Genomic DNA, 27,958 nt, shown 5'->3' with positions numbered 1-27,958 from the left:
GAAAGCTCTGAGCAGCAATAGCAAAGAGATAATTAACAGCACACACACTTAAAAATATTCACATAGGATTTTGTAGCTACAGTAGCTCTTTCATGTAAGCCAGAGGAAAACTAATAAACATCCTGGTTTAATAGCATGTACTTTACCTGTCATCCAACAGCCCATTAACACGTCACACCCGAGTACTCATTCCCACAGGTCACTTTGCTTAGAATGACAGGAATAATGCACATGTCGATGAGCTGACAGACATGACTGTCCTTCAAAGATGAAAATGAGAGCCAAGCACCTGTTCTTATCTGAGAAACATGCTTATGTCTATCATCTAAATGGAACAAAATACCAATTCTCAGGAGAGCTCTTTCTTCATTTCCTGGCTTCAAAATATCAAACAAGCACCATTTGTCTCCATTTCAAGGCACATATGCTTGAATAATTAAGAGAAACTTTTGAAATGCTGATAAAGTCCTAAGGAAGCACTTCAGACCCATGTAATCACTTGTAATTTTATACTCTGGCACATGGTCAGAAAACTGGATATTCTTCAATTCAAGATGTCTCAAAATATATAACAAAGTAGCAAAAAATTAAAATGTTATGTCAAACCCTTTCAAAACTGAGTAATTGCCATGCACTATCCTAAAACTGGAGTGGTTCCACTTGTTAAAGCACCTCATTTATCATGTATCAAGATAAAACGTTGTCAGTACACAAGAGGAGGAAGACAGAACCGTTAGATATTAAACAGCACTTTCAATGTTGTATCGTCTGGATGATTCGGTATCTGCTGTATGTCAGCTATGACTCAGTAGCACTCTCACTTCTGAATCAGAAGTTTCTGAATTCAAGGCCCACTCCAGGGCTGAAGGACAAATTTAAGGCTGACATTTCCATGCAGTGCTGAGGGTGTTCAAAGTTATTGTAGGCTCTGTCTTTCAGACGAGTCTTGAAACTGAAGCCCATCTGCCCAGCAGGTGGGTGTAAAAGACCCATGGGCACTATTTCAAAGAAGTGTAAGTGAGTTTTCTCCAATGCTCTGGTCAATATTCATCCCTCAATGTTGCAAAAACAGATTCTCTGGTCATTATCATGTTGCTGTATTACAGTGGAAACTAAACTTCAAAAGGACCTTATTGGCCAAAACGAGCTGAGAGGCATTCAGTGTTTGTGAGAAGAATTCCATAAATGCAAGATTGTTGTATGGAGTTGGAGCCACGATGATGTCAAAATTGATGTGTTCTGTTAAATTACTGGTGATGTGTTTGATTGCAGGCAGTCTCACACTTTAGGAATAGAATTCCCCAATGATCTTGTGGAGACTGCCAAGTTCCTCAACAGCTTAGTGTGAATATACTTTGGTAGTCTTATACTGAATGTGGTCTAAATGCTTTTCCAGATGTATTTGTATCCTCGGACTGACTGTGTGGCGAGAAACAATTGACAGTTGACACAGCGAGAGAAGCAGCTGCATCCATTATCCCATAGGACAATGGAGATAGGGAAATGTCCTCATTATTTGAAAGTCTCATGAGAGGAGAAAGACATACCCAATGTCTGACAGTCCACTACACCAGCAGAAGTGGACTTGTGGCTTCCTGAAAAGTGTTACGCTAAGGGTTTTATCACCAGATGATGTTACGTAAAAGAAAATAAAATAAATAAGGACTCTCAGGAATAAGCATAATTTCTCCCCCTTGACTTGAATTATATCTGCTTAGCCCAGCAGTGACCTTGTTCAAGTGATAGCAGCAACTCTATGGCGTTTTGTTCAAGTGATGATTCTTTAGGAACAAGTCTGAACAGTGGTTGCTGAATTAAGTGTGAAACCTGTGTTTACCCATCATGAATGTACACATCCACGCAATAGGGAATTACTAGTCAGCAGTCCAGAGCAACAACCCTGATAGTGTCCCTCTCCACATTGCTGAACCCTTGAGGTCAATTGCAGGCATCCACCCAATAGATGATCTATCCAAACAAGCCAAAGAACCTAGGGCTCTGCAGTCTATCATGTCATGTCTGCTCTTACTCGAGACAGTTCCCTCGGCTCATTATTTGTTGATGCTTCATTCTGAGATGGTTTCTTGGCAGTTACTGTCAGTGATAGGTTGTCTTCTTCACAGGACAGGGCATCAGCTTCCAAGTCTACCTCAGCCAGATCGGGCATCAGACTCCATACTATTCTGAACCAGACGCTAACCAACTTGCCAACTGAGCTAATCAGCTCCCTCTGCAGTCATATAGAGCAAAACTAAATTTTTCAACAGCCTGTCATCATTTCACACATATTGCCAAAAACAAAGGCAGAATTTTGGAGATGATTTTAGACCTGGCTCAGGAATTATATTTGACAGGAATGAGTGGGAATTTGCTCTGCTTCATCGCATGTCTGTATTAGGCTTATACAGTGCGATGAGAATAATGATTTGGTCAGATATGTACTCAGTGCCAAACTGGCTGCATTTCCATATGGAGTACACATTGGAAATTCCCGTTACTTTCTGAAGATAAAGTAGGAATCATTTGGGATTTGCAAAGTACTTGATGTCATACACATTTGTAGATACTGCCTGAAATGACAGCTGAATAAACAATCTGCTTAGCACAAGCTCAAGCCCCCAACCACCCCACCAACCAACACAAAATGTGTAACTGATTATTAATTCTAATTATTCATCTTTATTTATGGTGCACAGCTGTTGGGACTCCATAAGTTACAAAAAATGTGCCTTGAAGTACAGAACGTTCCCATCATAAAGACTGCCAGTGTCTCCCCTGTGATAGATCCACACAATATATGGTCCTGTTGACAGCCTAAAATTCTGCATTTGACTGCGTTTATGGGTCTTGAGGTCCCTTTATACTTTAAATATGAAACAGCACTTGGATAATGGACCATTAAATCTGTATCCCTAACATGCAGCAGCACAGTCAATTCCTGTGATTGTCAAGTTTAATTTAGAAATCTTCAAGCAACAGGAAGGCCACATCTCTTTAATTCTCAAACCAAAATGTCGAGAGCACACTTTGTAGTAACACATGGAAATTTCTTATAAACATTTAGTTTTGAGGCTGACATAGCACAGGTTGGCCAATATGTATTTTTATCAAACTGTTTCTTGGGCAAAAATAGTTGCAATCATAGTCTCACTTAACATTGCCTACATATCCGGCACTGCATCCAAAAAGCCTGAAGCAGTGAGACAAGGAACATCAAGGAGGCTTACAAATAGCTCGAAAGCAAGGAGATTCTTTGGCTAACTTAATATCACCTTTCCAGAATGCTAATCGTACTGATTTCCTACTATAGCATTTCCAATCGTTTAAATGGTTGTTGTATCTCACAGGGGTATTACAATGATGATTGAGCTAAATTTGCATGTAAACTGGTTGTAGCATTAATGCTGTGGAGGATGAACTCATGATTAGATTCCCAACAGTATGGAAACAGTCCTTTGGCCCGTAAAGTCCACACCGATCCTCAAAGAGTAACCCAACCAGACCAATTCGCCTACCCTATATTTACCCCTGACTAATATACCTATGGGCAATTTAGCATGTCCAATTCACCTGACCTGCACATCTTTGGACTGTGGGAGGAAACCGGAGAACCTGGAAGAAACCCACGCAGACACAGGGAGAATGTGCAAACTCCACACAGACAGTCAACCAAGGCTGAAATAGAACGTGAGTCCCTAAATGCTGTGAGGCAGCAGTGCTAACCACTGAGCCAGTGCGTGAGTTGAGTTTCTTGAACAGCGTTTTGAGGAGCTAACTAAGGATTGGACTAACTTGGATTTGATGTTGTGTAATGAGAAAAGGTTCATTAACCTAGATGGAAAGGAGCCTTTGTGAAATAGTGATCATAATATGATTGGATTTTACATGAAATGTGAATGTGACACTACTCCTTTTGAAACCAATCTTGAGTCTGAGCAAAGAAAACCACAAGGGTATAAGGGGCAATTAGCAAGACTAGATTGGGACATTAGATTGAAGGATTTGAAGGGAGACAGGTAATGATTAGTATTTAATGAAATACTACAAGGTCTATGACAAATAAACATTTCTCTAAAGCACAAAGAAAATGGCAAATCCAGCACAGTTAATCAAAGAAGTTAAAGATTGCATGAGATTGTATGATATTAGAATGCTAAAAACAGGGGTAAACCTGAGGACTGACAGCAATGTAGAACGTGGCAAAGAAGGGCCGAGAAAATGACAGAGAAAGGAAACAGAGACTGTCAATGCAAGCTAGTAAGGTACATAAAAGGTAGACTGCAAAAGTTTTTATCGACATATGAAAGAAAAATGATTAGCAAGGATAAGTGCAGGCCCATTACAGTTGAGAACAGGAAAATGGCAGAGAAACTGAATAGTAACTTTGTGCCAGTCTTCACAGAAAATGACACAAACTCTCTTTAAATACAAAGCAATCAAGGGACTTCAGCAGAGCAACTGAAGAAAGAATGTTAGTAAAGAGATAGTAATTGAAAACTTAACTGGCTTGAGCGTGAATAATAGGATTGGGGGTAAAATACTATTATGGATTGAGAATTGGTTAATAGATAAAATACAGAGAATAGGAATAATTACATATTTCTTGGGATGGCAGGCTGCTACGAGTAGAGTACTGATGGGTTGTGCTAGGTCCACAGTTGTTCACAATCTACGTCAGTGACTTGAATATGGGCACAGATTGTAAAATTTCCAAATTTACTGATGAAACCAAACTGGGCGGGAACATAAATTGAGAAGAAAAGGCTTCGAGACAACTTAAACAGACTAAGTGAACAGACTACAACATGGCAGATGGAAAGTATTGTAAATAAGTGTGAGGTTATTCACCTTGGTTGACAGAACATAATAAAGGCAGAGTATTTCTTAGATGGTGAAAGGTTGGAAAATGTAGGCATCCAAAGGGACTTCAGTGTCCTTGTTCATGAGTCACTAAAATATAACATGGAGGTGCTGAAAAGGAAAAGAAAAACACACAAATTTCATCTGATAATGACAATACCAGTAAACTGATCAACTGCTGAAGCTCCCAGCAATGGATTTGATGCCTTTAGAGTGACTAAGCACTTTGTAAAATACACCAAAAGACATTAGTGGGGAGGGGAGGGTTGCCTTGCTGGATATCTGTGAAACAATCAAAGAGTCTCACTAGACAAACTACCAGGCAGCAATATCTTCTTCCATAAAATGTTTCATGTTAGAACCCGGGGGGGTCGATCTGCCACATTGTTTGAGGACCCCAACAAAGTAAAAACAATATAACTCACAGCAGAAAAATGCTTTCGGTTTTATATTGTCACTGTACTTAGACCTCAAGGAGCTTTGACTACATTAAATTCATTCCTTTTCTCTTGTAATATCTTAAAAAGTACACAACTATTTGACATTTATTTGAACCATAGATTCCCTTTGTTTATTTCTTTATCTTTAAATTTTGTACCATGAGAACTGTTTGTTTACCTCTGATTGGGCACTGTTTTCTCATGGTTGCGAATGGGATGTACAGCAATAGGTAGCACTCATCATACAAGTGCAACAGCAGATGTAAAGTGTTACTATGAGGTGTCAGCCAAGGAAGGAAGCATATTCCCCTTTCAGGTATGCACTTTTATATGATTCATAAAACAGCAGCCCACTGCCATATGCAGTTATCTTCTCCAGTAGATCCACGACAGGTTTATTTGGCTTGTTTTGGAGAATTTTATTCTCAACCGAGTTCACTGAAAATTGGTTTCATATTCACTTTCTTAAATTTCTTTTTGTCATCATCAACAACTCCGTCTGCCTGCCCAGTAGAGAGAACTACCGAAATCTACCCAGTTGGAGACAATTGCCCTAGCTCTTTAAACGCAAATATAAAAGCACTTCTGGTCTAGCTTTGCTGCAGCAGAGCCCATCGCTGTGGGTCCCATTGACACTCTTTATCGGGATAACAAAAAGCTTTTTGTGGTATTCACCGCATTTATACAGAAAAATATCACAGCCATCTGCAAACAACAACATACGCTAGCAGATGTGGAAAAGCATTGTGAGCTATAATCCCAATGTCCTTTTGTTTCCTCTCCATCCTTCTTCAATGAGTACGTGACTTTAAGCCTTCCCCATATCATTCTGTGACAGATCTAAGAAGAACCATCTGGTATAAGCACCACCAGAGTACAATACCTATCAGCATGATATCATTCAGTAGTGACTGCTGTGGCCTCCACTATCACTGCAACCCTCATACACATTTAACATTATACTCTATAATGTTAACAAAAAGAACAATGGTGATTTAGAAGGATCTACTTCGTACTTGGAAAAATTCTGAAATGTTCTGCAAGTGGAAACAGTGCAAGATTACCCCAACAGTAGAAGCAATCGGTAATAAAGGGAGACAGTTTTGGGACAAACACTGGGAGGAAAAGATATCTTCACACAGAAAGGAATTAAGAGCATGGAAAAGCTTTAACTGAAAGTGGTTATTAAGGCAGAGATCATGACAACAGCTAAGGAGATAAGTGTTTGTGAAGAAAACAAATCAGGCAGGTCATTTCTGCGGTTAAATGTGATAGCTGCAATTGAAGAGCTACTGCCAGTGCAAACAAAAGGAACCAAGTGGACTGCTTCATTCATACGGTTTCTATGATTCTATGAAAAGATGAGAATTGCTGCTCTTTGCCAAGCACTGAAGTTATTCAAACAATGAAAGAGAAGGAAGGCAAACAGGCAGACCAATAGACTTCTGAAAACACAACTTTTTATGGTAATTTTCCAAACTCTTCCATTATTGTTACAACACCACTACTGTCATTAAAACCCCCAACCCTCTTCACTTTAATCTAAACCCCACTGCAGCTCAACGGTAACAGCATCTCTCTCTATTGTCAACAAAACAACAGCCTGCTACAGTTTCACCAAAACCTCACCATCCACTCCACTGTCACTAAATCCAATTCGTGTCGAGAGGAAATGGCAGGAAATTGCTTTTCATTTACGGCATCCTTGTATATGCTTAAATGCACTGTCTCAGCCTGCAGTCCCTCTAATTTTTGCTGCCACTGTGTGCATTTCTTAGGTCTGCTCAGGACAGCGACCTGGAACCAGAAGTGACCTTATTGAAGTTTATAAAATTATGAGAGGCCGAGGTAAGGTGAATGACAAGAGTCTTTTCCCTCGGGTGGTAGAGCTCAAACTTAGGGGCCATATTTTTAAGGTGAGAGGAAAAAGATTTGAAAAGGACATGGGGACAACTTTCTTTTTACATAAAAAGTGGTTAGCGTGTAGAATGAACAGCCAGAGGAATTGGTGGATGCAGATACAGTTACAAGGTTTAAAATATATTTGGATAAGATCATGAATGGAAAACATGTGGAGGCATATAGGCTAATTCCACGCAAATGGGACTAGTTTACTTTGGGAACATGGTCAGCATGGATTGGTTGGACCAAGGGGTCTGTATCCATGCTGTGTGACCCAATAAATCAATGGTTCAGCACCCCACAGATCCTGTAAACTGTTGCTTTCGTGTGTGGCCATGCCACTTAGAGGGAACTTTGATCTCAACCACAGCTTTGCTACAAGAAGAAAGAAATTAGTAAATTGAAAGATAAACTGCTGCAAAGACATTTACGAATGCAATGTCTAGAGAATCAATGACACTTTCAGAGCAGGCTGTGCTCATTGTGTTAAATTTAAAACATAGAATATTACAGCGCAGTACAGGCCCTTAGGCCCTCAATGTTGCTGGAAGAAAGTGAGGACTGCAGATGCTGGAGATCAGAGCTGAAAATGTGTTGCTGGAAAAGCGCAGGTCAGGCAGTATCAAAGGAGCAGGAGAACCATTCCTGAAGAAGGGCTCATGCCCAAAACGTCGATTCTCCTGCTCCTTGAATGCTGCCTGACCTGCTGCGCTTTTCCAGCAACACATTTCCAGCCCTCAATGTTGCGCCGACCTGTGGAACCAATCTGAAGCCGATCTAACCTACACTATTCCATTCTTGTCCATATGCCTACCCATTGACCATTTTAATGCCCTTAAAGTTGGCAAATCTACCACTGTAGCAGGCAGTGCATTCCATGCCCCTACTACCCTCTAAGTAAAGAAACTACCTCTGACATCTGTTCTATATCTATCACCACTCAATTTAAAGTAATGTCCCCTCATGCTAGCCATCACCATCTGAGGAAAAAGGCTGTCACTGTCCAACCTATCTAACCCTCTGATTATCCTACATGTCTCAATTAAGTCGTCTCTCAACCTTCTTCTCTCTAATGAAAACAACCTCAAGTTCCTCAGCCTTTCCCCATAAGACCTTCCCTCCATACTAGATAACATCCTCGAAAATCTCTTCTGAACCCTTTCCGAAGCTTCCACATCCTTCCTGCAATCAGAACTGTATGCAATACTCCAAACGTGATTGCACCAGAGTTTTATACAGCTGCAACATGACCTCATAGTTCCGAAACTCAATCCCTCTACCAATAAAAGCTAACACACCGTTTGCTTCTAAATAACCCTATCAACCTGGGTGGCAACTTTCAAGGATCTATGTACCTGGACACCAAGATCTCTCTGCTCATCTACACGACCAAGAATCTTACCATTAGCCCAGTACTCTGCGTTCCTGTTACTCCTTCCAAAGTGAATCACACTTTTCCGCATTAGATTCCATTTGCCACCTCTCAGCCCAGCTCTGCAGGTTATCTATGTCTCTCTGTAACCTACAACATCCTTCGTCACTATCCACAACTCTACCGACTTTAGTGTCATCCACAAATTTACTAACCCATCCTTCTCGGCCCTCATCCAGGTCATTTATATCAATGACAAACAACAGGGCCCCCAAAACAGATCCTTGCAGTACCTCATTAGTAACTGAACTCCAGGAGATGAATATTTCCCATCACCACCCTCTGTCTTCTTTCAGTGAGCCAATTTGTGATCCAAACCGCTAAATCACCATGCGTCTGTGTTTTGTGCAAAAGCCTAGATTAACTTCATTCCACAATTCCAAATGGCCACAAATGGCATTTTTTTGCAACAATTACATCATAAGCAGCTCATTTTAATAATACATCAGCCTGAGCTTAAAACAGCAGGCATTTACTGAGTAAAGTGGGAGAAAGTGAGGATTGCAGATGCTGGAGATCAGAATCTGGAAAAGCACTGCCAGTCAGGCAGCATACAAGGAGCAGAAGAGTCGATGTTTCGAGCATAAGCTCTTCATCACCATTCCTAATGGTGAGCTTATGTTCAAAACATCGACTCTCTTGCTCCTCGGATGCTGCCTGACCAGCCATGCTTTTCCAGCCCCACACGTTTTGACTAAAGTGTTTTATTTTCAAGTTAGTGAAGTGCCCGCTAGCAAAATAGAGAAAAATGTGATCCAAAGGAACAAATTAACAGTTGACAATGCTATAGTGAATTTGTCAAGCAGCTGTCTGTTGACATGAATTTCAGATTATCTATATGATCTCCAAGATACTTTCAGACTACATTCAATACTTCATGGCCTAAAATAGTGTTCCATATTTAATCACCACAGAGGGGCTCATAAAGTTGGAATTTAGAAAAGGCTATTGTGTATCTTATGCCCTGTTATGGAACATGTCAAACTTGAACAGCTTGCATTACTGGTGCAAGTTTCATCACAGGTACAAATAAACTCAGTACAAACACTAAGGAAGTCTGAACCTGCTTAAATCAGATCTAAGTTCTTCATTTACCTCCAAAAAGTGTCTACAGTGACAAGTAGTTTTATATGTCACATGTAAATCCATTCTGTAAAAAACTGCCAATTATTTCATCCAGCTGCTGCAGGGAAGTCTGGGCATAATTTAAAAAAAGAACAAAAACAATTGCTGGTTTTGGAGACCACAGTTGCTCAATATAAAGGAGGGTGAGCGTACGGCCAGTCCTTTTGTGGAATTGGGATGTGAATGAGGCCCAATTCTGGATTCCCATCCCCATACCTGATTCCGGCAACGTTTGCCAGCACAGGAATAGGTCTTTTTTTGTCAGACTGCCTTGCAAGCTCAACTTCAGGAATTAGCATTTCCCTTCCTTGCAATTTTGTTCATAGACATAGTTCATGGCTCCTCAAATATATCAAAGACGATGGGGGGAGTCTGCGTCCCAAGTCAGGAAGCAAAGTTAAAGCAATTCAATATTCCATTTGAAATACATTGCTCCTATTATCTTCTATCATTCTTCATATTATTGACAACTAATTGTAGCCCACATCCTTGTTAATCTTGTGTAACTACACACACAGTATTGCAAAACCTCTTCAAAGTAGAATCAGATTATTGCTAGGTAATAAAGATATCAATCAACAAAAGCAGGCAATGACATTTTCATCTGGAAAAGGGGATGTCTGGCCATCTGTTTAGTATGCCTCTGGTAATACAGTTGTCAGATGGCCTCATTATGAATGAATGGTTGAGCCTCAGCAATGAATAATGCACTCAGCCCTGTAGCCAAAATTGACAGTTGCAGGCAAGTATTCGATTTGCTTCATTGCCTTATAAAAACTTATTTGCTTGGAAGATTTTTTTCATTGCTTGCATGTTTGTTTATGTAATATTAAGAATATTTTCAAATGCACTTCTTGTGTCAGTTTCAGGGACATTTGAAAAGCTTGGCATATGTGTCTTTGGCTCTATACATAGTGGGCATGGAAGATGCATGACAGACAGCGATGGGGTGCAGAAGATATGTTGAAGCCACAGGGGATATTGGGGAGCAGGAGTGATATGGGGGACAAGGAGGAGTAAGGATGAGACAATCTAGCAACTTGTGACTGGCCACAGTGTTCTCATGTTCTAGTGAATGGTCTTTCACACTGGCTAACCTTGCATCAAGTTATCTCAGTTACCTACCGCTGTCCCCCACCTCCGGAAATGACAAGCTTGCCTCTAGTCCATGTCTGCCTCCCAGTAACAGAAATGGAGGGAACAGGCTCCTCCAGGATGGTGGAAAAGATTCCAGACTCCCATTACTAATCTCTTCCTCAAAAATCCAGCCCTGTGTGTTCGCAGAAGTGTACACCAGTGTTTGTGTGTTTGTACACTAGTCTTTGCACCAATATTTATTAGAAACTGTTTAAAATCTATCTTAAGATTAAAGATGTGACTTCTCAGTGGTACCGCTGGGTAAACAGAACTGACAAAGCATCAAACATTTAATTTTCAATCCAAAATGATGTTCCTGCACTTCAAGCCGCATCAAAACCTTGACAGACAAAAGGAAAGAGGCAGGAAACATTGGAAACAAGCAGACATTAATCAATTGGTACCAAAAAGCAAGCGCATCCTTCAAAATGTGACCAGTTGACATTAGTCCTGAAATGCCAGAGTATTTCCTGGAACTGTAGCAGGGCATGGGCTTGTCAGTTTCTCCTGGACCTGTACAAATTTTCCTTCATTTCTAGAAAAAACACGGTGGGCTATCAGATGCCTGCAGTTTACTATACTGATGTCTAATTTCCATGACATGGAAACACTCTCCATTTCTCTTCTTCAAACACATTGAATCATACTTGCTTTATAGTTCACGGCACCCTCTCTCAAAGTTACTTATCTCCTCACTCCATGGTTACAATGAGATTTTACTCACTGCTACTCCAAATTCAGGGAGGTCATTTCTTTCTGCTTCCCCCATTTGACTCCTACCTGGTGCTGCATTCGAGGGACTACGCTCTGCTGAACACTGTGGCCAGTCACAATATTATTAATACACTAGATGCTCCAAAGAATACAGAAGTGCTTGATCCTAGTGTGATGTGATAGCAAGACATGTAGCAAGTTAGGGTAAGGACCCAAGTTGAGCAATCAGGAACCAGGGAAATCAAGACAGCACATTGGTAACCTCACCAGAGTGCAGATAATTTGAATTTACACTAATGCAGGCAAGTGAATGTCAAGTTTGAAATGCTGGCTTTCTACTGAATATGTTTGATGTAAGCATTTGCATATCTGATTATTTGCTTTTTTCCATCATTGTATCTTTTTAAATATATCTGCATTTTTGATTGGGATCTGGAATGGGAAAAGGATAGTTTTAAAATGCAAAGATTATTGTACCTTTTAAAAGGAAGTTACTGAAACTCATCATAAGTGGGATTTATATTGTTGCTTTGAGAATACTGGTTACACACCATCTGACATGACCAGGGGTAGGGTGGGTGGGTGGGAAGAGGGCGGTTGTATATACAAAGTGAAATTCGGCTGGCAACAAGTAGCTGATTGGCTTTTTTTGAGTTAGAACCAGATGACAAGCTCCGAAGAAGGGTTACTGGACTCAAAAGATAAAGTCTGCTTTGTCTGCACAGATGCTGCCAGACCTGCTGAATTACTCCAGTAAATTCTGATCTCCAGCATCCACAATTCTTTGTTTTACATCCGAATGACTTGCTTTGACTGGGGTATATACAAAGCACAGTTGTCCCTGTAGACAGCGGAGGACTGCACTGAGCATTTTCTGTGATTGCTGACAAGCGACCATGTACAGACTATGAGGGATAGGTGGCCACAATGTATCCACTCATGGTTTCTCCTTTTTCAAAACATAAAGTGGCTATAGGCAGCTGGTCTTAGGAAAGTTCTGCAGCAGCATCTTTGAATACATAAGAATCAATTTTATAGATTCATGCTTCCAGTGTCAGTGGACCTTTCGGGATTCCCTATTCATTACAATTAACGACATTATCATGTAGTCCTGCCAACTCTGATAGCATGTATTCTGACCTCTAACTGCCCCACCTAATCAGAAAGTCTTTTGCCTGTTACCAAAACAAAGCATTCAAGGAGAATGAGAAAAGGGAATTGCTTTAAATACTTCACTGATTTTTATTTTCTCTTTCATAGGTATTTACAGCATCATCCAGAGAGATTCAAATTTAACTCCTGGAGATTCCCAGAAATTTCTGTAAGATTGGTAACTTTAATCGGAAGGTCTGCACTGAGCGTCCGGGCCTATATTTCCAAAACTTCCTCCAGGTCAATGAAGCTCTGTATTGTGATCACAGTTCATAAAAATCTACTTCATACAATGTTATCAACCCATATGCCAACAAATTAATTAGGGTCTCCAACATATCCTGGTGTACTTTGTAGATAGCTTGCTAGTACTGTTGCATTCTCCATTTCTCTGTTCAGCCCTTGTTAAATTCGACAGGTTCCTGGCGTCCCTGTGTGTTTTACATATTACTTTCCACTCTTGCTGCATTATATTGATTCTCAGCTGACAGCTTCCATAGATTACACACCATCCCAGCTGGATTCTGCTTGTTCTTTGCCAGCCCACCCTCTAAGCACAGATTCCAGGCAACCCACAATGTTCTGCTCATTCTTATGCTCTTATTCCTGTCAAGTCCACACTCTATCCAGCACACTCCTTGCAGAATATGTTGCATCACATAGACTGTGTACTACTCCACTATATATCCCATCCAGCCAATGCCTAATCCCTGGTGAGCCCGCATGTAAATTTACACATTCCTGGACAGTCCATGCTATATCACTCTGAATTGTGGTCATTCATGCTAAAATGCTTCCATGGCAGATTCTGTATTCCATACATTCCTTGCCAATTTACAGAGCGTTACACAGATTCCTGGTAAGTTCATTATCAAACAACTGAAGTCGGCACTCCCTACAATGAATACTTCCATCATGTTTTGTTAACCCAACTTTATTACAATTATACAGCTTTTTCCCTGTCTGGTTGAAGGTCACAGGACTGTCACAGTGTCGAAGGTGGCCAATTGTGTCTGCGCTGTCAAGAAGAGGCCGCCAGCATTCTCAAAGATCCATCCCACTCTGGCAATGTTTTTCTACAACCTCTACCATCAGGGAGAAGGTACAGAAGCCTGAACACGCACACCAGCCGATTTCGTAGCAGTTTCTACCCTACTGTTGTTAGAATACTGAATCGACTCACAAGCCCTTAACATTCGCCTGTACCTGTGTTTTTGTTTTTGCCGCTGTTTACGTATTATTTACTTATCTATGCTACTTAACTCTGTGATCTGCCTGTATTGCTTGCAAGACAAAGCTTTTCACTGTGCCTCGGTATACCTGACAATAAATTCAATTCAATTCAATATTGAAATCCATTTACTCATATTCATTTTTGAGATCTGTTGTTACAAACAGCCTAATGAACAGAAACATAAACATTACCTCTGCCCAGCTTTGGCAGCAAAGGTAGTGAACCATTGCTTCACTATATTGAAGCAAACTTCTACAGTAAAACCAAAATCCTTCTGATCTTCACTCATATGGGTTAGAAACTTTTGATTTCAGAACATTTTTAATTACCCTGCACTTTTACATGGAGGGCTCCCCCTGTAAGTATTTAAGTCAGTGTCTGCCACTCCAGATAAATCTTATATTCTTAAATCCCTCTGGTGGAACTAGTGACTAAGGCTTGGGCATGCCCCCATGGGTACTGGGTAACCATTGTATCTCACCTAAATGGTCATTCATGTGTAAGCTATGAGACTGAGTGCCAGCAAACTAATTAGCAGTGAGGGTCATCACGATGGAGCCGAATGGTTTTATTCAATGACAGCATTTTCCTGCAGGAATAATAAATGGTAATTAGGAATGGGAATTCAGACTGAATTTTCCTTGCAGTATGGGTTGTCAGTGGTGTTTCTACTGTTAAGGCAGCAACAATCAGAAAATTTAGCTCAAACTGAGAACCAAACAGCTGGTCTGTATACTTTACTGTTACACTTTTATTCATTGAGCTATTTGGAGTTATGATAAAATATCAGTTTCGATCCCACGTTGACCCAGGATAGCATATTACAAAATTCATCCTCAGAAAAGTAGGATTAGCTCAGGCTTCAAGAGTCATCCACAGTGCTCTATGCAATTAGCTTCAACTTCAGATCAAAGTTTTACCAGCAACACAGTGAACATGCAGTTAAGTGACTCATTAATTCCTTGGCTACCTTGCAATTCAGGAATGAGCTCTTCAGGTTTCTCATAACGCAATGAGAAATGAAAAATGAATAACAACTTTGCCTGAAAATAACTTCATGTGCAGGTGTCACTTCAGCAGTGCAGGGTCTGCACAGAACCACCAGCGGCTGATGGACTGAGATCTCCAGCAGCATTATACTCAATTGGACTTAATGACTTACATGGTTCAAATCCTCAATGAAGCACTTAAATGACGTAATTTTTACGTACTTCGGTGCTTGCAATGCAGGCATGGTATATTGGTTTGTAATTTTAACATAATTTTAATTCACCATTATCCTTCCTTTGATGCACTGTCCACCATTACCCTATTATCTGTTGAATTTATTACCACATGGCGCTACATGACGACATGTGATCATTACATGTCTCCACATTTTTAACATGACTATGTCTGAATTTCTCAGTGCAAGTCATACTGCAATTCAACATTTGGGCTGTCAAACTGTTCCTTGAATGAAGTACCACTATTGTTGTGAGAACTGAAACATTCAGGGAACATCAAAGCTCATGCATTCAAACCTGTGTAATCCTTGGAACCAGAACAATTCTTAAAATAGTTGTAAATAAGTTCTCGAGCACTAAGAATGCCAGAAATTACTTCTGAATGGGCAAAATGGAAAAGTTAAGTCCATTTTAAACAGAGCTCTCTCAAAGGTAGGTTCATCAGTAAGTCACCTTATTATGGGAGAAAAGATAACTTGTTGTCCATAATCCAAAAGCTTTTCATTCAAAATTAAGTGAATAATGGCATTCAGACAAAGTTTAACACAGCTTATTTTCTCAAATATAATGATAGAACAGGAAAAGTCAAGAGGTTTTAATGTAAAAACACACAGCATGATAACAGAAAAGAATGCCGCTATATAATTGGACACTCTTATTAGGCAAACACATGCTGGCCATCAGTGTGTTCACTAGGGAAACAAATAAAGCATACAAGGTGGGGATAATCTCAGTATATCTAGGCCTACAGCCGTACACAGTTGAAAATCAATTCAGCACCTAATCCCCAAACTCATTTAGATAGCTGCAGAAAATGCAATTATTATTAAATGAACAGAATTTCACAATCCCCAAACATTTCCGATCCAAATTAATTGAAAGCAATGTGATAAGTATAAGCAATTTTCACCTTGCTTGGTTTCAAATGATAATTATGATTATTTTTGCAAACACTATCCCAAGTTATAATCCCCAACCTCATTGATTTACTTATGTTTAAAGTGACTTTTATTTTATTTCTTTGTCATTGACAGTGGCATAGGTAAAATAAGCCAAGCCAGATGGAACCTCACCATTAGTGAATCTCGTGTGTTGTGTGGATCAGCTCATTAATGCTGCTACATTCCCACCACAGATCAGCTGACAGTGAACCTACCACAAACCATTTCTCTATTGACACTACCACATAACAAACTATCAATTCTGAAAATTGTGTTTTCTATCACTGAACTTGCACAATAATCCAAGCCCAAATGCTGGCAATGTGCTATAATTTCATTAAATCAGCCATTAGAATCCTTTCTCTCAAAACACAATAAGAACAAAAAAAAAACAAAATCCACTTATGGTTTCCATATATGACTATCTTCCTTATAAGTGGAGATTTGTAAGTACAGTAATCTTTTAAAAAGAAAGGTTGACATAACTATCAACATAGATTGTCTGATTCTGAGAGGAAAAAATAATCTTACCTTCTCATCTGGGTCACTTTCACTGTCACACTGAAACAAAAGGGGAAAAAAAGATATTAGGAAAAAAATGAAGAACTGTTGACACAAGTTTAAGAGTTCACAAACATTGTGTTTTTCTTTCTTTTACACTTCAATTGGAATAATGAAACTTGACAGAAGAGGAGTCAAATTGGACACAAAACATTAATTCTGTTTCTCTCTCCATAAATGCAGCCAGGTCTTCAGCACTTTCTGGTTTTAATACAGATTTCGAGGATCTGCAGTATTTTGTTTTTGTAACTCTGGTTAGTTGCAGACATACCAATGTTAATGAACACTAACCAGAAATGATTTAAGAATAACACACTTCCAAAGTGCCAACCGAGCACAATGCAAAGCCACCCACAAGCTAATGAATATTAGCAACATGAGTGAGCAAGGGGGACCAGCTTTCATTACTCCATTCTTGCCCTGATGTGCAGAGTTTAGGTGTGAATCACTTGAACGTTAAGCATATTCTCTGTCACATTACACACAAAAATTAAAAATATACACAATCAGGCACATATAATTGATAAGATTAAGGAAACATAACAAACCCAGTAGATATATTTTGAACGCAATCATGAAATCTTTCCCAGCGAAGAAATGCCACACATTAACTGCTCCTTTTTGACTTCAACATGCAAAGTTACTGGCCATAAATAGCAACTCACATCAATTCTGGCAACAATTGCTCCAAATTCATGAAATAAACTGAGAAACTCCATTAAAACCGGAACCAAATAGAATGGACTGACTTCACAATACTGACTATTGTAGCTAGTTCACTACAATATACAATCCAAAGGGCAGTGGGGGAATGGTGACCACAGGAAAGCTGAGAGGACAAAGGAAAACTCTGCCCCCACTTAGTCTTAACAACACATGGGAGAAATTCTCTGTGTTAATATTATTCAGGTGGATTAACATTAATAGGTTTTACTGAACATTACAACATACAAAAACAGCTACAAGAAGACATCTCTCTGGAAACTTGTAGACTCAGATTTTGGTTCAATGTGATCTGACATCACTATGTCATCCATCACTCTTTATACACATAAACAGCAGCTATTGTCAGAGTAAAAGTTTAGTTAACTCGTTACTCTAAATTTTCCACAGCTTATGTTGTTGCTAGTTAATAGAGTCAGAGATATACAGCACAGAAACAGACCCCTTGGTCCAACTCATCCATGCTGACCAGATATTCTAAATTAATATAGCCCCATTTGCCAGCACTTGGCTCATACCCTTCTAAACCCTTCTTATCCATATACCCATCTAGATGCCTTTTAAATGTTGTAATTAACCAGCCTCCATCACTTCATCTGGCAGTTCATTCCATACACTCACCACCCTCTGTGTGAAAAAGTTGCCTGTTAGGTCGTTTTAATATCTTTCCCCTCTCAACCTAAAACTTATGTCATCCAGTTCTGGACTCTTCCACCCGAGGGAAAAGGCCTTGTCTACTTACCCTATCCATACCCCTCATGATTTTATAAACCTACAGGAGGTCACCTCAGCTTCTGACGCTCTGGAAAAACAGCCCCAGACTATTCAGCCTCTCCCTATAACTCCAACCCTAGCAACATCTTGTAAATCTTTTCTGAACCTTTCTACGTTTCACAACATCCTTCCTATAGGAGAAAGGTCAAAATTACCCCCAGAATTCCAAAAGTGGCCTCACCAATGTCTGTGCAGCCACGACCACCCAACTTCTATACTCAATGCACTGACCAATAAAGGCAAGCATAGCAAATGCCTTCTCCATTATCCTATCTACCTGCGACTTCACTTTCAAGGAGTTATGAACTTGCACTCCAAGGTCTCTTTATTCAGCAACACTCCCTAGGACCTTACCATTAAGTGTATAAGTCTTGCTGTTATTTGCTTTTCCAAAATACAGCACCTCACAATAATCTAAATTAAACTCCATCTACCACTCCTCAACCCAGTTGGCCCATCAAGATCCCATTGTACTCTGAGGTAACCTTCTTCGCTCTCCACTACATCTCCATATGCAAAATGTACTAACCATAACTCCTACGTTCACATTCAAAATATTTATAAAAATGATGTAAAGCACTGGACCCAGCAGAGGTCCTTGTGGAACACCACTGGACATAGGCCTCTAGTCTGAAAAACAACCTTCCACCACCATCCTCTGCCTTCTACCTTAGAGCCAATTCTGTATCTAAATGGCTCGTTCTCCCTATATTCCACATGATCTAGTCTTGCTAATCAAACTACCATGTGAAACCTTGTTGAAAGCCTGACTGAAGTCCAGATAGATTTTGTCCACTATCCTGCCCTCATCAATCCTCTTCGTTAGTTATTCAAAGAATTCTTCCTTCTAGTTTAAATATATACTGGCTCACAGAAAAACACGATTTCAAAACTCAACAATGTGCCACTTCAGTGACCAGTTTGGTTTATGCCATTTCATAAATATTAAGTGTGTGCAAGGTGAATAGGATTGTTTGCAATCTGAAACAATTACCATCAACTGAAAATAATGTAATGTTGGAATTTTGCTTATTATACACAGATCTGATAGTGAAGCTCCAACTCATTTCAAAAAAACAGTCTGATATAGTACTGTGTGAGGATTCCACAAGTGACTAAAATTATCTGAGTTTAAACAAAAAATGTAGTGCCAAAGACCTTGCTTAAAGAAAATGCCACAACCTTGATTTGAAAAAATATGGAAACAAAACAATGCCATATCTTAGCTTTGCAATTACAATGCTGAATTAGATTAACTATGGCTGAGTTACAGGAGATGTGGCCAAGGCATCACAAAACCTTTGTGATGCATTGGCTTAGTCTATCTGACAGAAATGAGTGGTGTGGAAAGGTTAGTTGTGCATATAAAGTGAGAATTTAGATTCAGCTCAGCTTGTGCACTGTGGCCTGGGCGTGGAATGATTAGCTGCTGTAATAAATTAACATTTTCAAGTAAACATTACAGATGTAAATTATTGGAGCAAATGAAGGATCTTTCCCCACCAGCAGCAAGATCTGTGTATAGGGAAGGCCAGTCGCACATTTATGAGGCAAGTCCAATTGACTTTTTAATTAAGTTGTTTATTGAGTTAATGGAGATATATACAGCGCAAGATACATTATAGATTGCTGGTCATAACAAAGACTGCATTCCTAAAGACATCACATAGCAATGTAATCAAGAGTCACATTATTCTTGCAGAAATGACACAAGATATTATGACATGCTGATGTCAATCTACTCCGTTGGAAAGTATAAGCGTGTTTAAAGGACTGTACAATAGGTCTTCCTACTCTTATGAAGAAAATCAAAGTCTAAAGCAGATTGGAAAGGCAAGCAAATACATAATTCAACAATCTCTTTTACATTACTTGTATCTGTACACGATTATTTCAGGACATAATGGCTTTCCACAGGCAGGTAATTCACAGTATCTAATTATCTATGGTTAAACCTTATTTTACTAGTGTGGTACAGGTACTGTGCAAAATATATTATTGTATGGTGTATAATAGTGGTCAGTCAAGAAAACTCAAACAACATTTGACAGAAGAACCTAATCTCTGGAGGGTATAGTTGGAAACTTCCAAGTTTTCTTTGCTCTACCTGACCCTTCCTTTTTTAATAGTATTAAGCCTAACACACACATACCACTGTTCACTTCCTGCAAAGAGTCTTATTTGACCCAAAACGCTTCCTCTGTGTCTCTTTACAAATGCTGTCTGAATGACTGAGTTTTTCCAGCATCCACTTTTATTTCAGATTTTCAGTATTCGCAGTAATTTGCTTCCATTTTAAGGTCAAATCGAATATGCCTTCCACAACAGAAAACTTAACACAAACAAAAGTATCAACCCTGAATTTGTTAAATGGATAATGTTAACATTTTTCAAAAATAAAAAGCATATTTAAAGAAAACAGCTATTATGCTTTTAATTTTGTACGATAATTGATAGGTAAAAACAAAATACTGTGAACACTGGAAATTTGAAACAAACGCAGAAACTCAGCAGGTAGGTAGCATCTTTTGGAATCAGTAATAGAGTTGAGTGTGGCATGAACCTTCTAAGTTCTAGGAACAGGAAGTGACTTCACCACAGGAAATGACATCACCAACCCAAAGAAACCCAAACAGAAAAATTGAAAGCAGGAATTTTCAGCATTGCTTCACCTGAGGCCCACTGAAGATGTTATCTAGTAGGGTAACGAAACGTCTGGAAATGAACCTTCCAGTTCAGAGAGCAAACCTACATCCAAAACCTCATACTGAGCTACAAATCTTCTCAAAACTCTCTAATCTCATTTTCTGCTTGGGGACACTGCAGCATCAGGACTCAATATCTAGTTCAATAATTTTAAAGCCAAAGTTCCTTCGCCACATGGGCTGCCAAGACAAACAACTTACTGTCAGCCACTAACGGTCCCCATTAGCAGCTATTGATTCTCCCAGGCTGAAAATTACCCATTCCGTAGTCTGCCCAGAAAACAACAAATGCTGGAGATCACAGCGGGTCAGACATCATCCACGAAAGATAGCTAATGTTTCGATCTAGATAGCTCTTCATCAGAGCTGCCCTGATGAAGAGTCATCTAGACTCAAAACTCTAGCTTGCTTTATTTCCATGAATACTGCCTAATCCACTGTGATATCCAGCATTTGTTGTTTTCAGTACAGATTCTCACATCTGTAATAATTTGCTTCTACACTTTTCTGCCCCTTTTTCTCTCTCTGGGGGCTCCATCTCCACCTACCAGTTACTCTGTCCCCTCCAGCAACACCCCTCCCCGCCCCCTATCCCCAACCACCAACCCCACCCTACATTTAGCATATATACCAATCTTTTCCGAGCTACAATCACTTCTGAAGAACAGTTACTGGATCCTAAATGTTAACTGCACTTTCTCTCCGAGGGGATGTTGCCAGCCCTGAGTTTTGCTAGCAATTTTTGTTTTTGTTTCGGTACATGGTCATTACGTGAGCAGGCTGTAAAACAGACATATGCTTCCCTTGCAGCCAGCAGAAGATTGACAGACTGCAAGTTGGCCACCATGATCACACTCGGCTCCTGACAAAGAGCTTCTGCTGCTTTGGAGACTGTGTCAGCTCAGAGCTACCAGCTCAACTACTGGCACACAAGTTCCCTGCTGACCTGCAGCCAGCTCACCAGGAACATGCCATCAAATTTACAATTCTGTCCCCTCAAGAGCTCAATGCACCATTGCTTGGCAGAGATAGATGGTCTCCAGCAGTACATAAATTATGTAAAGGCAATAAAATGAATTGTGCAAAACATTTCAAACAATTGCAAGTCTGGGATCCAAGTGCAGTTTGTAGACAGGAACTGAAGGAGATAATGTTTTATTAAATGTTCATACGATCCTAAGTGATACAACATTTTTCTCTTATCGATCTCTGCTTTGGTATGCAAATCTATATGTATACTCCTTTCCAGTAGGTTTCTTCTTGCTGCAGATATTGTTTCCTCCAATCTAAGAAATACTTATGCTTTCAGGACAGTACAACATTTGTGAATGAACTCTGTGGAGAAAGTTACTGCACACATGCCCTTGCCAATTGTTATCCTGCCAGAGATTTGCATCAGTAATCTGTCAACATACCACTCTTTAGTAAGCACAAATAATAATTACTAATGCAATATACACGCATTGCCAAAGCGCTGCCATATTTAAGAGTTTTGTGAGCATGTTCAAAGGTCTGCCTGTATGTTTGAAAAATAAAGAAATGTACAGAAGAGTCAGTTTCCAAATGACAATGTTCAGAAATTTGATGATGAGTTCCCTTCATTACTATGGCAACTGTATAGGATTTGAAGCGCTGGTTAGCTCAGTTGGGTGGATTTGTGATGCCAAAAGCATTGGCCCAGTTCCTGCACTGGCTGAGGTTAACATGAAGGATTCTCCTTTGCAACTTCTCCCATTTCGTGAGATGTGGTGATACTCAGGTTAAACCACCAACAGTTGTCTCTCTCTAAAGAGTCAGCAGCCCTTTGGTCTGATAAAGTTATGGTGACATTGCCTCATACTACGAATTCAAGTGCTACAAAAAATGCCCTAACTGCCGCCCCAATCCACATTGATAGTTTCCTATCCTATTCTAGTTCTGTAAAGCTCTGAAGTTTTCACTCCCAATAACTCTTAAGTCTTTGCCTTTGCAAAGCAGCAGACTCCTGCATAAAATAATAAGAATGTATTTCTCACCATTTTCTGTCAAAATGTGACAATCTAATTGTTTATCTACTATTCCACTGGAGGGCTGTGACTTGAGGTTCAAAAGCTGGAATGGCAAAGAGATTAGCAGAAGTGATTCCAATGAAAATCATCACATTTTTCAGCCCGGCCAATTCAGAGCTGATGAAAAAACGTTTTCTGTTCCTCCTCCTTTATCTGCTCCAGATATCCCCCAGGAATGAAGTTGGTAAGGAAGAGGGACTTAATGAGACAGTCCCAGAGGATAGTGGCAAAGTTTTTTGATGCTCTTACTTGCTTCCTTGTTGTCATTTTAATCAATCATGCTTATCTAATTGTGTTGCATGTGACCTAACAATGCTAGAATAACATGGAGGAAGTGCCACAGATGCTGAATAAGAGAAGATAATTATGAATTGTAAATTGTTAGAGGAGCTGAATGACAGGTTTTGCACAGCTTATTCTCAATTTGTTTTTGTTTAAAAAAAGGAATGATATGCACCTTTCATACAATTTATTTTGTCAGTATCACTCCCCGCACAGACACAACAAATGGCAACATATCTTCCCAAATGCAGTTTAGAAAATAATGCTGATTGAAGCGTCTCATTCCCACAATTTCATGGAGAGTGCATTTTTATTCTTCAAAGCAAACACTTTTTTTTTTAAACTGGGAAATCTCTTCAACAGTGTTGTGATCCATTTAAAAATGGGCCATTCTTGTCCCTTTGTGCCAAATTGCTTTGATTGCCTCCATGCAAGCACACAGAAATGACTTCCCTGCCTTGTGAAGCCGGTGGAGTATGTTAATACAATCGGGCATACTGCTCGATGCAAAAGTGCCATACCTCATTACTTTAAGATAAAAGAAGATCATTGACGACGGGAAGCAGAATTGACTTTTTGCGGTCTTGACTTGATGATGATTTAATCAACTGCACTCTTTCAGTTCCTATACACCAAGCTGTCGTTCCGCAAGTTCCCGTAAATGAGGCCCTCTCGAAATAAACGCGAATGTAGAATTGCAGTCACACCTTCACGAAGAGGTGATATGCAAACCCAAGAGAGAAAACTGTAACTCGCATTCCACTTGAAATTTGAAGGATTGCAAATGATGGGTCAGGCCAGAAAGTTCGAATCCATTTCAACTGAGCCAATTGAGCTCATTTGGTAAAGGCAAGCTCAATAAACCAGCTCTGTTTGATGATGAATACTCTCAGTGATGGGCAAAAACGCATTTCAATCAAGAGAGGAGGAAAGAGAGTGGAGATGGGCATGAGGACAATAACAACACCAAGTTTCAAGGGACCAGCAAGTATGCGTAAGATTAATTGTCAAATAAATGCTTATTGATCAACTTTTTGGTATTACTACAAAGACACTTTACAGTTAATGTTATTAGCAGGGTTGAATTTTTGAAGAAAAAGGAATTCACATCAACTTTTGTGAATATATGTGAAATGGCTTATTTGAAACAGCTCATTGAAAGTTCACTGTGGACACTGGAGATTTTTTAAAACAAGGTTTCCGAGAAATCACATGACTGGTGTGAGCTGCTTGCTTTGCTGTGACTGTTTGAACAGTGGGTGGCTTCGAGAAGTTCTTATTTTATGTGTCCAGTTAGAAGAAAGCTAGTTGATAAGAAGCAGAGTTGAAGGATAACTTGTAATGGAAGGCTGTCCAGACAATATTTCCTTTTCTGAAAAAAAAACTTCTACTTCATTAAACTGATCTGTTCCTTTGAAAGAGTGATCGAAAGAACATCACAAAGTTGTACTTCCTGAGCAAATTGCATCTGCAAGACCTCAATAAAGACCATGCAGGATTAGTGACCTGACTTCACATGACAGAATATCAAAACAATTGACTCCAGAACTCTTTATCATCTTGTCTTCAAAAATAACCCATTGACTAAATGTTTATTTCAGAAAGCCAGATTCTACAAAGAATGTTTATTTTCTATTCCTGAGTGTATGTATTTGCTTGTGTATTTTGGGGATATTTGGAAGAATAAGTGTTTACATTCCTATGTTACAAATTGCGCACATTGACCAAACATTACATCTTTATTGAATAATGCTGAACAAAGAGACCTTGAAGTGCAGGTTCACAGTTCCCTGAAAGTGGAGTCCCAGGTAGGCAGCATAGTGAAGGTGGCATTTAGTATGCTTGCCTTTATTGGTCAGCGTATTGGGTTAAGGAGTTGGGAGGTCAAGTTGCAGCTGTACAGGACATTGGTTAGGCCACTTTGGGAATACTACATTCAATTCTGGTTCCTTGCTTTAAGAAGGATGTTGCAAAATTAGAAAGGGTTCAGAAAACATTTACAAGGATGTTGCCAGGGTTGGAGAGTTTGAGCTATAGGGAGAGGCTGAATAGGCTGGAGCTGTTTTCCCTGGAACATTGGAGGCTGAAGGGTGACCTTATAGAGGTTTATAAAATCATAAGGGACAAAGATAGGGTAAATAGATAATGTCTTTTCCCTGGGGTGGGGGAGTCCAAAACTAGAGGGCATAGGTTTAAGGTGAGAGGGGAAGATTTAAAAGGGACCAAAAGGATCAATATTTTCACGCAGAGGGTGGTGCGTGTGTGGAATAAACTGCCAGAGGAAATGGTGGAGGCTACTACAGTTACAGCATTTAAAAGGCATCTGAGTGGGTTGATGAATAGCAGGGGCTGAGAGTGATATGGGCCAAATGCTGGCAAATTGGTGTAGATCAATTTAGGATATCTGGTCAGTATGGACAAGCTACACCAAAGGGTCTGTTTCTGTGCTGTACAGCCTTCTGACTCCAAGTTTTGTTTCGATAATAAATCCAAAATAGTGTGATGAACGAGACCAAAGCCCCTCAAAATATATTAACAAGATAGCCAAGACTCTGACTTTTTTTTATCTTAAAGGCAAGTGCCAGGTTTTGCATTCTGGATGCAATTTGTGTGGTCAAACTACCAGATTTAAAGGAAAACACACTTGATTCATATGGTAAAGTTAAAATACAACAAAAGAAAGAAAAAATTGGAATGATTAACTCTATTGGAAAACTTAACAGAATAATAGATAATTTAACTACTAAACAGTAATTGTTCCAATATAGAAACACACCCTTTAAAAAGGCAAAATCAATGAAATAAATTGTCTCACATGCAGTTTTAGCAGGGGGAGTATAACTCCAGCTTTTAGCTGTAACTAAGTGACAGGAATAAGAACTTCCTCATCTAGCTTCAAGACCCCAGCAACTGCTGAAAGCTAAAACTAAACATCTTAGTTCTGTGGGAGCTCCACCCTACCCATTCAGGATGCTTCTATTGTTCCAACTTTAGTTAAAATCCCTCACAAACTGTTTACTCTAGTGGCTCTGAGTAGACTGCTTTCCACCTCTCGACCTTCATGAAAAGGGCCCAGGTCAAAATATACCTCTTAAAGCCACAGTGTTGTCATAATAGCGCTTTTTTCAGAAACTTAGTTGATAAAACCTGTTGTTTAAAACCTGATATAGATCAGGTATTTTATCAGTCATCTTGTTATGTGGAAAAAGTATTTTAATGCTGTGAGTCATAAAACTATGGGAATACACCAATAGTGAACTCCTCCAGCCTCTGTCATAATATCATGACTTGAAATTCCCTTTTGCTACAGAGATTGTGTATGATAGTCAATGGCGTTTAGAAGAATGAGAGAGGTATGTAATTGCAACCTATAAAATTCTAACAGGACTAGACAGAATAAATGCTAGAGGGATGTCCCTGATGACTGAAGTGTCCAGAAGCACATTCACTGTCACATAAATCAGTTGAGGTCAAAACACTGAATGTTTTCAAAAACAAGTTAGGTATCGTTTTTAGGGCTAAAGGAATCAAAGAATATGGGGTGAAATGTACGAAGTTGGATAATCAGCCACTATCATATTGAATGGCACAACAGGCCGACTCCTGTTTCTGTTTCATTTCCGATTTTTCAAGCAGGAGTAGGAAGCAAATAGGAAAAGAAATGATGTGGATTTGCAATATGATAAGAGGATTTGAGTTCAGATGTAGGGGTGCTTTACCACAGTTACACAGAGCATTGATAAACTGGGCCTGGGATATCATATGAAGGTTTGGTCTCCTTACCTAAGTAAGGATGTACTTGTCATAGAGGGAGGACAGTGAAGGTTCACTAGACTGATACTGAACACGTCTGGACTGCGGCCCCTGTGTGGGGAGTCAAGAAACAGGGGTCACAGTCTCAGGATGTGGGACTGAGTTGAGGGAACATTTCTTCATTGAGGACGGTCAACCCATGGAATTTGCTACCACTGAAGGCTATGAAGATCGGGTCATTGATAATATTTGAGAAACAGATTGATAGATGCGTACATAATAAACGCAGCAAAGGATGTGGACAGAAATTGGGTGCATAGTTTTGGGATAATGGATCATCCATAACTATACTGAGCAGGGAGTGGGCTTGAAGAGTCAAATAGCCTATCCCGTTCCTTATTTAAATGTTTCCTGTACAGTACAGTCCTCAAGAATGTATGTAGCTTCCAGCTTGCCTGACTAATTGCAAGACTAACAGATTTTTAAAAAAAAATTACATTTATGTAGGACTCAACAATAGTAACTTGAAGCAGAATCCTAATTCAAATGAGATGAGCTTCATAGAGTCATACAGCACGGAAACAGAACCTTGGTCCAAACAGTCCATGCTGAATATAATCCCAAACTAGTCCTACTTGCCTGCACCTGACCCATATCCCTCCAAACATTTCTTATTCAGGTATCTATCCAAAAGTCTTTTAAACATGCTAAATGTACCTGCCTTTCAAAATACATTTATTACAATACTTAATAATTAGCCAGCTAATTTAATACCGGGCACTAAAAAAATCATGTGTAGCTTATATTGGCTGAGAGTTTGGAGAAGAAATAATGGCAAGGTCAAAGGTGGGGCTCTCCATTATGAATGAGTGAGATGGTTAGCACCTTCCAGTGATAGCAAAGTTGCAGGTTGCTGTATAAGTTGCTCAACTCCTACACAACAGTTACT

General features: G+C 39.6%; 1 protein-coding gene across 9 annotated transcripts in view; it reads right to left on the bottom strand.

The window, feature by feature from the left end:
- Positions 1-27,958, bottom strand: part of auts2a (activator of transcription and developmental regulator AUTS2 a) — a 1,204,773-nt gene that overhangs the window by 369,589 nt on the left and 807,226 nt on the right. For all 9 annotated transcript variants that reach the window (XM_043718594.2, XM_043718599.2, XM_043718597.2 and 6 more), the window contains one exon: positions 16,695-16,724. In XM_043718594.2, the coding sequence (XP_043574529.2) occupies positions 16,695-16,724 (30 nt within the window). The remainder of the gene's footprint in view (positions 1-16,694; positions 16,725-27,958) is intronic.

The sequence above is a fragment of the Chiloscyllium plagiosum genome, unplaced genomic scaffold, assembly GCF_037043375.1.
Source record: "Chiloscyllium plagiosum isolate Xiang-an unplaced genomic scaffold, Cpla_swu_hap1 HiC_scaffold_31, whole genome shotgun sequence".
In the NCBI taxonomy this organism is placed as follows: domain Eukaryota; kingdom Metazoa; phylum Chordata; class Chondrichthyes; order Orectolobiformes; family Hemiscylliidae; genus Chiloscyllium; species Chiloscyllium plagiosum.
The sequence above is the reverse complement of the archived record's forward strand: the minus strand, read 5'-3'. Positions and strand labels throughout refer to the sequence as shown.